This window comes from Bombus terrestris, chromosome 7 (genome assembly GCF_910591885.1).
Source record: "Bombus terrestris chromosome 7, iyBomTerr1.2, whole genome shotgun sequence".
Lineage (NCBI taxonomy): Eukaryota > Metazoa > Arthropoda > Insecta > Hymenoptera > Apidae > Bombus > Bombus terrestris.
This window is the reverse complement of record NC_063275.1, coordinates 20,933,932-20,945,068: the sequence shown is the minus strand read 5'-3', so window position 1 is coordinate 20,945,068 and position 11,137 is coordinate 20,933,932. Positions and strand designations below refer to the sequence as shown.

Genomic DNA, 11,137 nt, shown 5'->3' with positions numbered 1-11,137 from the left:
GATGTAAAACAAAATATCTATCATTTGTAAGGACGCGTATTAAAATGGTTTTATAATATTTCTTGAACGTTCGTTAAAATCAAATAGGTTACTATTTTTGGATGACACTGTATATAATTTACTGAATCGAATTTTTATTCGATCTTGTCGCTGCCTACGTGACACACGGCTTTCCCAATAAAATTGCAATGTCACGTCAAAAATGACATACGACCGATAAAGTTTAATTCAAAAAATGTAATTTAAGATAACACCAAAAAAGGAATCTATCAATCAATCAAAGAGTCCTAAGCTTCTAGATTAAAAAATAAACGAAGACAAACTTCTCCTTTTCCATACAAATCTCTCTCTGTTAAATTCAATTTTTCCATCGAATACGCGAGTCGAATTCGTCAACGTTACTGCCCCCCCCTCCCGCTCACCTCACCCTTAATAACGAAAGGAAAGAGAAAGAACACGTGGTGGAAAAAAGAAACATTTCACCGAGCGGGTGTATTTTATCCATCGAAATTTCTCGTCGTTCCCTTGCTCTCGCAATCCAGCGATCCGAGAGGGTCGGCACGTCTAACAAATCGGTTCGCGGCCATAAATTGAAATGCTAAAAGCGAAATTGGGTAGGAATTAGGAAAAACGCCACGAAATGGGACGATGATTACACGAAGGAAAGTTGCAAGGCGGAGGTGAACGAGAGAACGAGCGAGCGAGCGAGCGAGCGACGGTGAAGGTTGAAAGGGTCGAGGAGGTGGGTCGGACGAAGAGGTGGGCCCAGCGGCAAAGTCGGAATTCCCTTAGCTCGCGTTGAGGGGGTTGCGCTGGCCATCGGTAGTCTATGGTGGAACTGCGACTAGAACGAACGAGGGTGAAAGAAAAGAGTGGAGCAAGCGCGGGGGTTAAAATGGTGGGGGTAGCAGTATTGCTGCGTCTTACCGAAGGAAAAAGGGGGAGGCCGGCGTAGAAACGCGACGAGGAAAGGGAATGGTTACGGGGTTGCGATGGTGGAGGGTGCTCCGAGTGCCGCGTAAATAACTTCCATCTTCGAGGGTGCAACCACCCGCTTGCCTCCTCCTTCCCACCCCCTCCCCCTCCTCTTCTCCCTTCCTATCGGGGGGATGGACTCGCGGTACAGAAGGAGAGAAGGATAGGGGATGAAAAAACGTGGAAAAAGAAAGTCGAACCGAGGGTGAAGGGGGTGGGTGATCCAGAGGAGGGTAGTGATTCCGTTGGAAGAGGGAGACGTAAAATATTCTTAATGAGCAAAGACTTTCAAGTATTGACTCAAAATGGCGGCCGTCCTTTCAAGTCGGCTTGTTAAGCATTATTCCGCGCCCTGCCACCCCCCTTTCCTCTTCGCCCTTCGCTTTGTACGAATTCTCGTCCTCCCTCCTCTCGTATTCTTCGTCCTCCTCGTGCGCACCGCTTGCTTAGCGTACCCGGATCCTACGCAAGGACACTAATCCGTGTCCCGAGCCCCTCTGTTCTCCGTAAGCTTTTGACCGAGGTACAGTGGCAAACAAGGGAAAGAAACGACAGAAAGAAAGCCGCGAAAGAAAGGACGAGAAGCCTACGATGGTAGTCTCGCCGATCTTTTTGAGGTTTTTATTAGGTCGAAGAAGACAAGAAACCCGTCCTTTCCCTCGTTTTTCGCTAATGTCAAAGGAAACCAGCCACAATGGGCTCGTTCATCGCGGAAGAAACGGAAGTCCTTTTTGTTACAATATTTACAAGGGCCGAAGTCATGGCGCCGGAAACATTCAGACGATTCCACGAGCACCGATCCGTAAATACTAATTAAAGTTTTTGAATCGACGTTGAAAAGGATTGATGTTTCGATGTCCTGTTTAAAGACTTCTCGAGGGTTTTTATACGTCTCGGTTGAGTAAACGTCGTAAATGATAGAACATGTATCTGAATATTAGTTTAATAACTTGAATCATTTTTATATTCATTTTCATATTGTATATTTTTTCCCGGTATTTATTTAGTTTGAAATATAAAATAAAATAGAAACATCTTTCGCATCCTCTTTGAAAGCTCAAAATTTAGATACCCATTTCCATATCCACTGTCCTTTCTCTTACATTTCGCACTATTTTTACGTACAATTGTTCTCTCCGATAAAAAAGATGTAAACGTCACGAATTCAGTTCCACGACTATTAAGAAATTCACTTGAATCACAATTTACTAGGAAAGAACTATCAGAGAATCGACTTAGATTTTGGATCTTCGGCTTTTCGTCCTTACGCCGAGTGTCCAGTCCAATAACGAGATATTTTACGACCGATCTTAACGACTTATAGACACACAATTCTTAATTCCGCTGACTACTGTCTTTCTTCTCACATTTATCTTACGTTCGTGTTACAATTTCCCTTTGCTAAAAAAATATAAATACGAATGCAAACATGCATGTAAAAACATAGATTCTAAAACAATGTAAAATATCTATCATCTTCTAACGGCAAAAAATATCAAGAAACCAACTTGAAACCTTCGACGAACATCCGATCCGTGTCGAAGTATTTTCCGATCAATCTGGATTTAATTCCTCTACCTACTGTTACGACTACTGTTTTACTTTTCACGTTCAACTTCTCCCTTGCCGAAAAAATGTAAGTAAATACCGCGGCTTCGGTTCCATGAATATTCTAATGTCATTTTATGTATCAAAGAAGCAGCTTAAGAGGCTCGACGACCATCTAATCCGATGTCGAAATATTTCCCGACGAATTTCAACCATCTGCAGGCACGCGATCCTTAATTCTGTCGAGCGAAGAGACCGACGAAAGTCCCAAATTTTTTAAGACTCTCTCCCCGCTGAATGATGGCTATCCAGGCTTTTACAAAAAGGCTTTCGTACGAATGGATCGGGGAGTGGATTATTTAAGGGAGAGGGCCAGCAGCGTTGGGTGCTCGGCTCGAGGCTTGTTAGAACTTGGCTTTCGCTTTGAGCCTTCGTGCACCGTTTCGTCCTCCTCCTTCGCAAGAAGGGGGAGGGGAAGCCGGAATAAGGGTTAAAAATGTATAAGATAAGATAGAGAAGATCGGTGGTGGAAGAAAGAGAAAAAGAGGGCCAATAGCTCGGGGCCAAAGAAGACAGTGAAACGAAGAAGAACGTGAAACCGAGACAGAGAGAACTTTCATTATTGATCAAAGAAACTGAGTGTCGCTTCCCTACCCAAAAGCTTGTTCTATTCAACTTGCCTTCGGCTTTCCATTAAAAATACCGGCGTCATCCGCTTTTTGCGACGTCGTCGGCACGATCTCACCTTCCGATACTATTCGCGTGTCCTACCGGGCTCTCTCTCTCTCTCTCTCTCTCTTTCTTTCCCAGTTATTTATCGACTGGTGCCGCTTTCACGAATGCTTTAATTGTATTGTCAACAATCCCAATGCTTCAAACAGTTTATTACCTTCAAGAAGTTAATTAAGTCTCGTTGCGGTGTCTCGTGACTGCTAATAAAAACTTGGAACAAATACTTTATCCTGGCCTATTAGAAATGTAAAAGTTTCTTTTCTATGGATTCTACTTATATAAAAATTTAAATTATGCGTCGTATAAAAATGAAACTATGGATCGTATGGTGTTCCCAATGATATTTTGCTAATTTGGTAATTTAGTAATAACTGTATGAGGAAATGTTTCAGTAAATATTCCAAGTGACCTACTGCTTGTCTATAGAGAAAGTGGTGAAACATTTTTTAACTACAAGAACGTAAAACACAAGTTATTTTACGAAACATACGAGGATAATATATTATTGGTACAATCAATGAATTAATAATAAATATCAATTTCCTAAAATATATTAGGGAATTTAGAAATACCAATATGCAACAAATAATGTATTATACTCGATAGAAACATCATTATTTACATGATTTTTAGTAGTATAGGTATGTACCTAGAATATCCGATTTATACACCCATTATACAACCGTAGTACGAAAAACGTGAGGAGATGTAATGAAAATTATTACTTTTATATATTATTATATGTAATTAACAAATTATTGATTTTATCTTTTATTTTTATTATGAGATAAAACACAAAAGAAAACAAATCACTGTATACTATATACTATACTATACTATATACTATATCCTTAAAATATGAAACTAGATTTTGATGTCATTTTACTTTCATCGTGACATAATCATTTAATTATGTTTCTCTCTTCGTACATTTGCATGTATTTGCCTCACATTATGTCTACGATAGTGTTCTTGAAAGGTCACAAAATGTGTTTTTAATAACGACATTTGATACCAGTAATGATTTTATATATCATCTAATAAAATTCTATAGTGTTGCATAAAGTATCTACCTGTACAACACACAGAAACTCGTCTTACCATAAAGTAAATGGCCGAATAATACAGTGCACTCTATCCTAAAAGTCCACAAGTTCTATGAACTGCCATTGTGCAGTTACCGGCACAGACCTTATTCTATCACGGACAAAAACCATCGATATTGATTATCAACAACCTTTTTACCATAAACCATACAGTCAACTGTGATGGACTTCAAACTTTTGCATGATTAAACCATAAAACATAACGCGATTATATTATTCTTACATTTGTCTATCTTAGATAGATAAGTATACATTTCTGTAAAACCGTAATAGTAAAGCTTTTGTAACGTGAAACAATAGCGATTATATCTCATTTTGGTGGAACTATTGGGTTGCCAATACCACCTAATGCAAAATCTGCATAGTTGCCAACCCAATAAATAGGACCTTCAGTAGTAGACCGCTAGAGACAGCACTGTACTGTGGAACAAAGACAATGCATATGAGCTCCGTTACTTCTCTGATATTATGTATATTTTCCACGGTTTGATAAGATTGTTCGATGTTATACTTATTCTGTTATAATCTGTTATTCTTAAGCTTACATTTTTCCAACACTTAGCGTATGAAGTGTCTCTAAGTAGCATCGGCATCATGTCATCTTCAAAACTTACTGCAGATGCGAAGTTCGGTGTTGACATCGGAGGTATAACTTTATCTTTTGTAATTATTATAAAAGTATATTTCGTATATTATAAAAGTAACTATTATTATAAAAGAGAATTTCTTTTTATTACCATTTACGTAACTTTTAAACGAAAGCCTTTCACGATTTTAAAGCAAACATTTTTTGGTAATTATTCACAATGCCCTCCTCATCGATTTCAATAATTTTTGAATGTATTGTAGAAATCAGTATTTTGAAGTTTAATACTTTCGATAGTTTTCGGTAAAAATCTGTCGGACATAATAGTGAATTATAATAATTCTACGAATTATGTCTGCAGCGTATCAAGCACGTTGATTATCAAGCACTTCTCTGCTTACAAACGAAGATCGGACGAATTTAAAAACCTCATGGACATCTGATATTATTTTATCATTGATATTATTATTTTACGAAAAGAATAAATTTTTATTATTTCACACAAACGTAGCCGGCCGCTTTGCGACAACCAGATTAAAAATATTAGCCCAAACCCAAACGCAATACATCAATGTTATTCATTTTTAATTGAATTATAAAATATAGTACAGTCTCGTATATGCTCGCTCGACTCTCACTTACATATACTTTAAACAAAACATAAAAGTTAGGTTTCGATTATATCATTATACCTGCCCACTACAAGACTACCAAGAACCAATACTGACGCAAACGCTACCACAGACGTATAATTATAGGCAGAATTCTCTATAATAGCGCTGATAACTTTCGTGAATATCTCGGAAACTAAAGCTAATCTACAGTTATATAGGAAAAAGTTCAAAAAAAGTTCAAAACGTTGAGTTTTACAATGCATTAAAAAATCATCGAAATCGAAGTTGAAGGTAAACTTCTAAATATCTAATTACTTACTTCTTGTAGATATGCGAATTAGGTACAAAGGCAGAAACGAAACTTTTACGGAGGAACAACTTGTTAGCAAGGAGCCTATTGGTCAATTTAAAGCATGGTTCGAGGAAGCCTCCAAGGACCCGCAAATTTTCGAGCCAAACACCATGTATCTTGCCACAGCTACTAAGTAATACTGAATAAATCGCTTGGCATTGCCTATTATAAGATATTTCCTACAGTATCGTTTTTTACAGAAATGGAATTCCGTCCATACGACCAGTGTTACTAAAACATTATGGTAACGATGGTTTCAAATTTTATACGAATTACGAAAGTAGAAAAGGTCGCGATATAGTAAGTACATTATATTTTCAATTTGCAACGGTTGTAACGATATGTATAAGTACTATATTTAACAATTTTTTTAGGCTCAAAACTCAAATGTAGCGGCGTACTTCTATTGGCAATCTTTGAGACGAGGCGTAAGAGACATTATACCGATATACATTGGCTATAGGAAGAAATAAAATATTATCTTAAATTAACGTTTACAAATTATTAGCATATTATTATACTATTAAAGTAAGAAATTATGTTTAATGAAAATGTTGAACAAATTTTTTTATTAGGTGCGTATAGAAGGCAGAGCAGTAAAAACTTCTCCAGAAGACTCGGATGATTATTTCCAAACCCGACCATATGCGAGTCAAATAGGATCAATGTCTAGTAAACAAAGTAGTGTGATCGCGAGTAGAGAGACGCTTATTGTGAAAGAAAGAGAATTACTGGCGCAGTTCCCAGAGGGTCAAGTTAAAAGACCAGACTGCTGGTAATTCGATGAATTATTAAAAACGCATCGTGTACGATAATAATCTAATCTAATTTTTAGGGGAGGGTATATCATTATTCCACATTCCGTAGAATTTTGGCAAGGTCAAAGCGATCGTTTACACGATAGAATTCGTTTCAGACGGCCTACGCCAAACGAAAAAATCGACGACGTATTACTCCATCGAGGAGATGACGGATGGGTTTATGAAAGATTATCTCCCTAGATAATACAAGAAAAGATATTTTTTATTAAATAACATTTCTTGTTTTACAAATTACAAAAAGAATAATGCTTCTAGAATAATAAATTCTAAATCAACCTAAGATTGTTGCTTCCTTGTAATTTTTAGAATTTCTCTTTGTAATCCTAAAAATGTATATATATATATAATATACAAATATAATTACATATATTTTAAACTATATAAATAAACTATATATATAAATAAATTATATATATAATTATTGCTTGTTTAGAAAAATACCCTCTGTATTTCTCCACACTATCTCAACATCAAAAATAGCATCTTCCTCTATTAGGTTCTGAAATTGCCACATTCCTCCACCGACACCGAAATAATAACTTTTACCGGCAATAAACCTAAGAATATCACGTGAGCCAATGTTATATTGTGTTCTCATAAAAGTCGAAACCAAGATTAGATAATAATTGTACTTGCCCAATGCCATTCGCTTTGAGCCTACGTTTGAAAACTTCATACAATTTTTTATGATTATCGGGGTCATAAATTGTTTCACTTGTGAAAATCAGATCGTATTCTACGAATTCATCCCCATTGTTAGAATCACGCAATTTTGTGAAGGATTCCCAATCACCGCAAAAAAATTGACACCTATTTAATACGCTCTCTCGATCCTCAAAATTCAATAGAACATTCGGGATCGTTACAGTTTTAATTACCTCTACATTCTGTAATGGTAATTAATCGTAAAATCAACTTTATAAGCCACATCATGAACATATCATGATAAATACGAACATAATCTTGAAAATGAACGATGGAATTTTTAAGAAGAGCAATAAGACCAATAATACCGGTACCGCATCCTAAGTCCAAAACAAATTTATCTTGAAATTCGATATTTTTTAATAAGTATTGGCCTAAATCGTAACTGCACTCCCAGATTTTTAAGCCACCTTTATACAAGAAATCGAACAATTCAACAATTTTTTACTGTCGTTAATGATGACGAAACTTTTTTAGAAAGTAAATGATATTGTTTTAAGGAAAATTAAATATAGTCTACCTTCGTATTTAGCGGGAATACGATCAGAATGTTGCGATTCTGCCTCTAAAATATTTGTACAATTATACTTTTGCAAATCGTGTAACGCCTTTTCATGTTGAATTAATTTTAATTTGCAATCCGGAAAAAGCAGACATTCTCTGTAATCATTAGGTTCATATCGGTTCTCGATTTGCAATTCCAATTCCGATACCTCCACCTTTGAGGCAGGTATCCAATTGAGTGTTGATTTTTTAGTATCTTCACCTTTCACTAAAATAATAGTTTTATTCATTTCTTCTTCATACACTTATTCTTTAAAACACTAATTCAACGAAAACTTGGATCGCGTTCAACAATTATATATATACGGAAGGATAACGCAAGCATAACCTCAAAAATAATTCTCGATGCTGAGAATTTTAATTAGTTATAGAGAAATGAAATATATAAAAATACCTTCATCCTGTTTATTTTCCGAAAATCCGAATTTAAACATTTCCTATTTGATAGTTTTCCTGTCACGCTCTATTACAAAAAATCATTGAAAAATAAAATAATTGAAGACAGAAATCAAACCATAACCGTGTGTTTTTACCATTTTAGTGTCGTTACCAACGTTATCGACATAACGTAGAATAAGATAGCAATCACAGAGAATTACTTTCTTGTAATTGACCTTGATATAGTTTATAACGTCTTTCAAGCTAATAACAGAGTTACGAAGTATTTGCAGTCTATTTAAAAATTTTTCGAACTTCCTTTAGGACTTTTAGCTATCTACATTGAACTACAAATATTAATTAACCCTGCTATAGTCCTACATTTTTTATATCTGAATCTTAATCTTGTTTTAACAAAAAGTTTTAACAAATTTTCTATCAAAAAATTAAAATAAAAAATCACGTATGTCAGTAACAATTATTTCATATGTTCCTCAAGTTTAAGGAATTTGTTAACGATAGAAAAATACGCTTGGATCGACAATAATTGAAAGAACGCAACAGGATTAAATAAAACTAGTAATCATGCACAAACAATATGTAGTCGATACGTATAAATGATTAGTATTATACTTACCATTACCGCCACAATTTTCAACAGCAAAATTCCTGTGTCAAGGTACAACTAGTGACTCCTTCCGCCCAAAACCGTGCAATGAACCGTCAGTTTAAATATTGTAAAGATTTTCTAGGCTAACGATAGGCCTAAACAAAAATTTTGGAAGTACTTGTTAGAATATATATAAATAATGAAATATAAAACTGAATAGAATATACTTTTCAATTAAGTTTAGCTTGTTATTCATAGAAAAATTTTTAATTCATATTTCTGAATGATTATAATTGCAAAAAACATAAATATTTATAAAATAAAATATTAAATATTATGAAATAAGATACAGTTTGCTTACAAACCAAATCTCTTAAAGAGCATCTTATATCATTGCTTTAATGACTATAGCCCAAAAAACTGGACGCAACAGAAGCTAATTCCATTAAAAAGAAATAAAAACATGGAATACAAAATACTTACACTGCTTTATTCACCGTTTTGTTTAATTTTTTGGCAATAAAAATGCAAGGCTCTCTTAACCGACACTTTCAAACTTAATAAACTTTCCGGAAGCTGAACTGCTTGCGATTCTCGCATTACTTCTTATCCTATCGATTATCGATTCTATAGAGACAAGAAATTTAAACTTTTATTATTCAATAGGAAAAAAATATGAAATTATTTGTTGTAAAAAGAAATATCATTATAGAATATATTTAATTTGCTGTTTTATTGATATTTAATATTAAAGAAACTATTATGTTATTATAAACAATAACGTTAATATATATATGTATATATACTTTTTTATACTATCAATACTATCTCGCCTTTTGTTATGCATGTACTTCTATCAATTATTAAGTTGTTTGATCGTTTCCTTTATCTTTATAGATCATAACTAGAATGAATGAAGAAACTGTGTGGCAAGAATTATCAGAAATACTTCCTGATCCTCCAGAGGCAAGAGATAAGTGTTCGCAATGCAAGTACGTGTAAATATGAAATTAGGTTATGTTTAAGCAATTATATATATTTGTATGTAGATGTATTTCACATATCATTTTGATTCCATTAAAATTGATTAATGCGTTATATACAGAAGGCCTGTGCCAGTATGTTGGTGTCCGGGATTACCAAAGCATCCTGTATGTCCTGCATCAAGAATAATAATTTTACAACATCCAGCTGAGGCAAAACGTTGCTTACGAACTGCACCTATGCTTGCTCTTGGTTTAGAACCTGGAAAATGTGTAATTTATAGGTGATCTATTTAAAATATTGGTGTATAATATTAAAATTTGGAGTTATATATAATGCTATGGCATTCTTTTATTTTAGAGGAAAAAAGTTTCCACTTTCAAAACATGAAGGCTTAACTGAAATTTTAAATGACAAAGATACTATATTATTATACCCATCTCCGGGTGCTATAGCACTTGATAAATTAAATCCTGTTGGAATTAATGAACAGAAACCTTATAATCTTATTTTATTAGATGGAACTTGGCCACAAGCAAAGGTAGTGTATCTAGTAACTTAGCCAATTTATATACTAAAATGAATAAAGGAGAAGCTGTTTGTGACAGGCAATATATCATTCAAGTCCAGCACTGTGTGTTTTACGAACATGTAAATTAGTTGGTATTCCAACAAGTGAATATGTTATTAGAACACAACCAACTGAAGGTTGTTTGTCTACACTTGAAACTGGTGCATTTGCTCTTTCCATTTTAGAAGGTGATCTAGAATTAAAAAATAAAATGCTTGGACCTTTACATTATCTCTGCAGGCAAGATTTCTATTCATGTAACATAAGATTACATCTTATACAAAAAGAGAATATAATTATGAAAATTTTAGGTTTCAACTAGAAAATGGTGCTGTAACTCATCAAAGTAAAGAATTTCTAATTAAACAGAAAGCTTATCCAAAACTAATAGGACGAAGACTAGCTAAGCAATTACGTATACTGCCAGAAGAATCTACATAATATTTTTTATATGATAGTTTTTGTAAGGATATTTTATAATATGTAATTTTTATAAGCATATCTAAAAAATAAATAAAGAGGTAAATAAGACGAACCAATAAAATTTTTAATTGGAAGTATATTTTTATAAATATTATATCATATTATTTC

The 11,137-nt window shown here is 34.2% G+C and overlaps 3 protein-coding genes across 3 annotated transcripts; 2 read left to right on the top strand and 1 right to left on the bottom strand.

Annotated features, from left to right (window-relative positions):
* Nucleotides 1-4,765: 4,765 nt before the first annotated feature.
* Nucleotides 4,766-7,014, top strand: LOC100642845 (pyridoxine/pyridoxamine 5'-phosphate oxidase). The gene is made up of 6 exons (XM_012310636.3): nt 4,766-5,007; nt 5,890-6,046; nt 6,114-6,213; nt 6,288-6,341; nt 6,489-6,688; nt 6,749-7,014. Exons 1-6 carry the CDS (start codon nt 4,956-4,958, stop codon nt 6,912-6,914), a joined length of 729 nt encoding a protein of 242 aa, XP_012166026.1. The 5' UTR covers nt 4,766-4,955; the 3' UTR covers nt 6,915-7,014.
* Nucleotides 6,919-8,560, bottom strand: LOC100642928 (histidine protein methyltransferase 1 homolog). The gene is made up of 6 exons (XM_003396499.4): nt 8,398-8,560; nt 7,960-8,211; nt 7,692-7,849; nt 7,371-7,621; nt 7,176-7,291; nt 6,919-7,057 (listed from the first exon to the last, which is right to left on the bottom strand). The coding sequence occupies exons 1-6, from the start codon at nt 8,435-8,437 to the stop codon at nt 7,011-7,013; spliced, it is 864 nt and encodes a 287-aa protein (XP_003396547.3). The 5' UTR covers nt 8,438-8,560; the 3' UTR covers nt 6,919-7,010.
* Nucleotides 8,561-9,789: 1,229 nt separating this feature from the next.
* On the top strand, nt 9,790-11,097 carry LOC100642727 (tRNA-uridine aminocarboxypropyltransferase 2). The gene is made up of 5 exons (XM_003396827.4): nt 9,790-9,983; nt 10,097-10,258; nt 10,336-10,516; nt 10,584-10,786; nt 10,858-11,097. The coding sequence occupies exons 1-5, from the start codon at nt 9,901-9,903 to the stop codon at nt 10,985-10,987; spliced, it is 759 nt and encodes a 252-aa protein (XP_003396875.1). The 5' UTR covers nt 9,790-9,900; the 3' UTR covers nt 10,988-11,097.
* Nucleotides 11,098-11,137: the final 40 nt, after the last annotated feature.

What these genes read in the sequence shown, in the direction of transcription:
- LOC100642928 (XM_003396499.4), bottom strand. Translation starts at nt 8,437, where the DNA reads ATGTTTAAATTCGGATTTTCGGAAAATAAACAGGATGAAG. An exon ending in GGAAAATAAACAGGATGAAG is followed by an intron (nt 8,212 to 8,397) that starts GTATTTTTATAT and finishes CTATTATTTTAG; the next exon opens with TGAAAGGTGAAGATACTAAA. An exon ending in CTCAAAGCGAATGGCATTGG is followed by an intron (nt 7,292 to 7,370) that starts GCAAGTACAATT and finishes TGATATTCTTAG; the next exon opens with GTTTATTGCCGGTAAAAGTT.
- LOC100642727 (XM_003396827.4), top strand. Translation starts at nt 9,901, where the DNA reads ATGAATGAAGAAACTGTGTGGCAAGAATTATCAGAAATACTTCCTGAT. An exon ending in GGAAAATGTGTAATTTATAG is followed by an intron (nt 10,259 to 10,335) that starts GTGATCTATTTA and finishes CTTTTATTTTAG; the next exon opens with AGGAAAAAAGTTTCCACTTT. An exon ending in CCTTTACATTATCTCTGCAG is followed by an intron (nt 10,787 to 10,857) that starts GCAAGATTTCTA and finishes TGAAAATTTTAG; the next exon opens with GTTTCAACTAGAAAATGGTG.
- LOC100642845 (XM_012310636.3), top strand. Translation starts at nt 4,956, where the DNA reads ATGTCATCTTCAAAACTTACTGCAGATGCGAAGTTCGGTGTTGACATC. An exon ending in GTTCGGTGTTGACATCGGAG is followed by an intron (nt 5,008 to 5,889) that starts GTATAACTTTAT and finishes TACTTCTTGTAG; the next exon opens with ATATGCGAATTAGGTACAAA. An exon ending in TATCTTGCCACAGCTACTAA is followed by an intron (nt 6,047 to 6,113) that starts GTAATACTGAAT and finishes CGTTTTTTACAG; the next exon opens with AAATGGAATTCCGTCCATAC.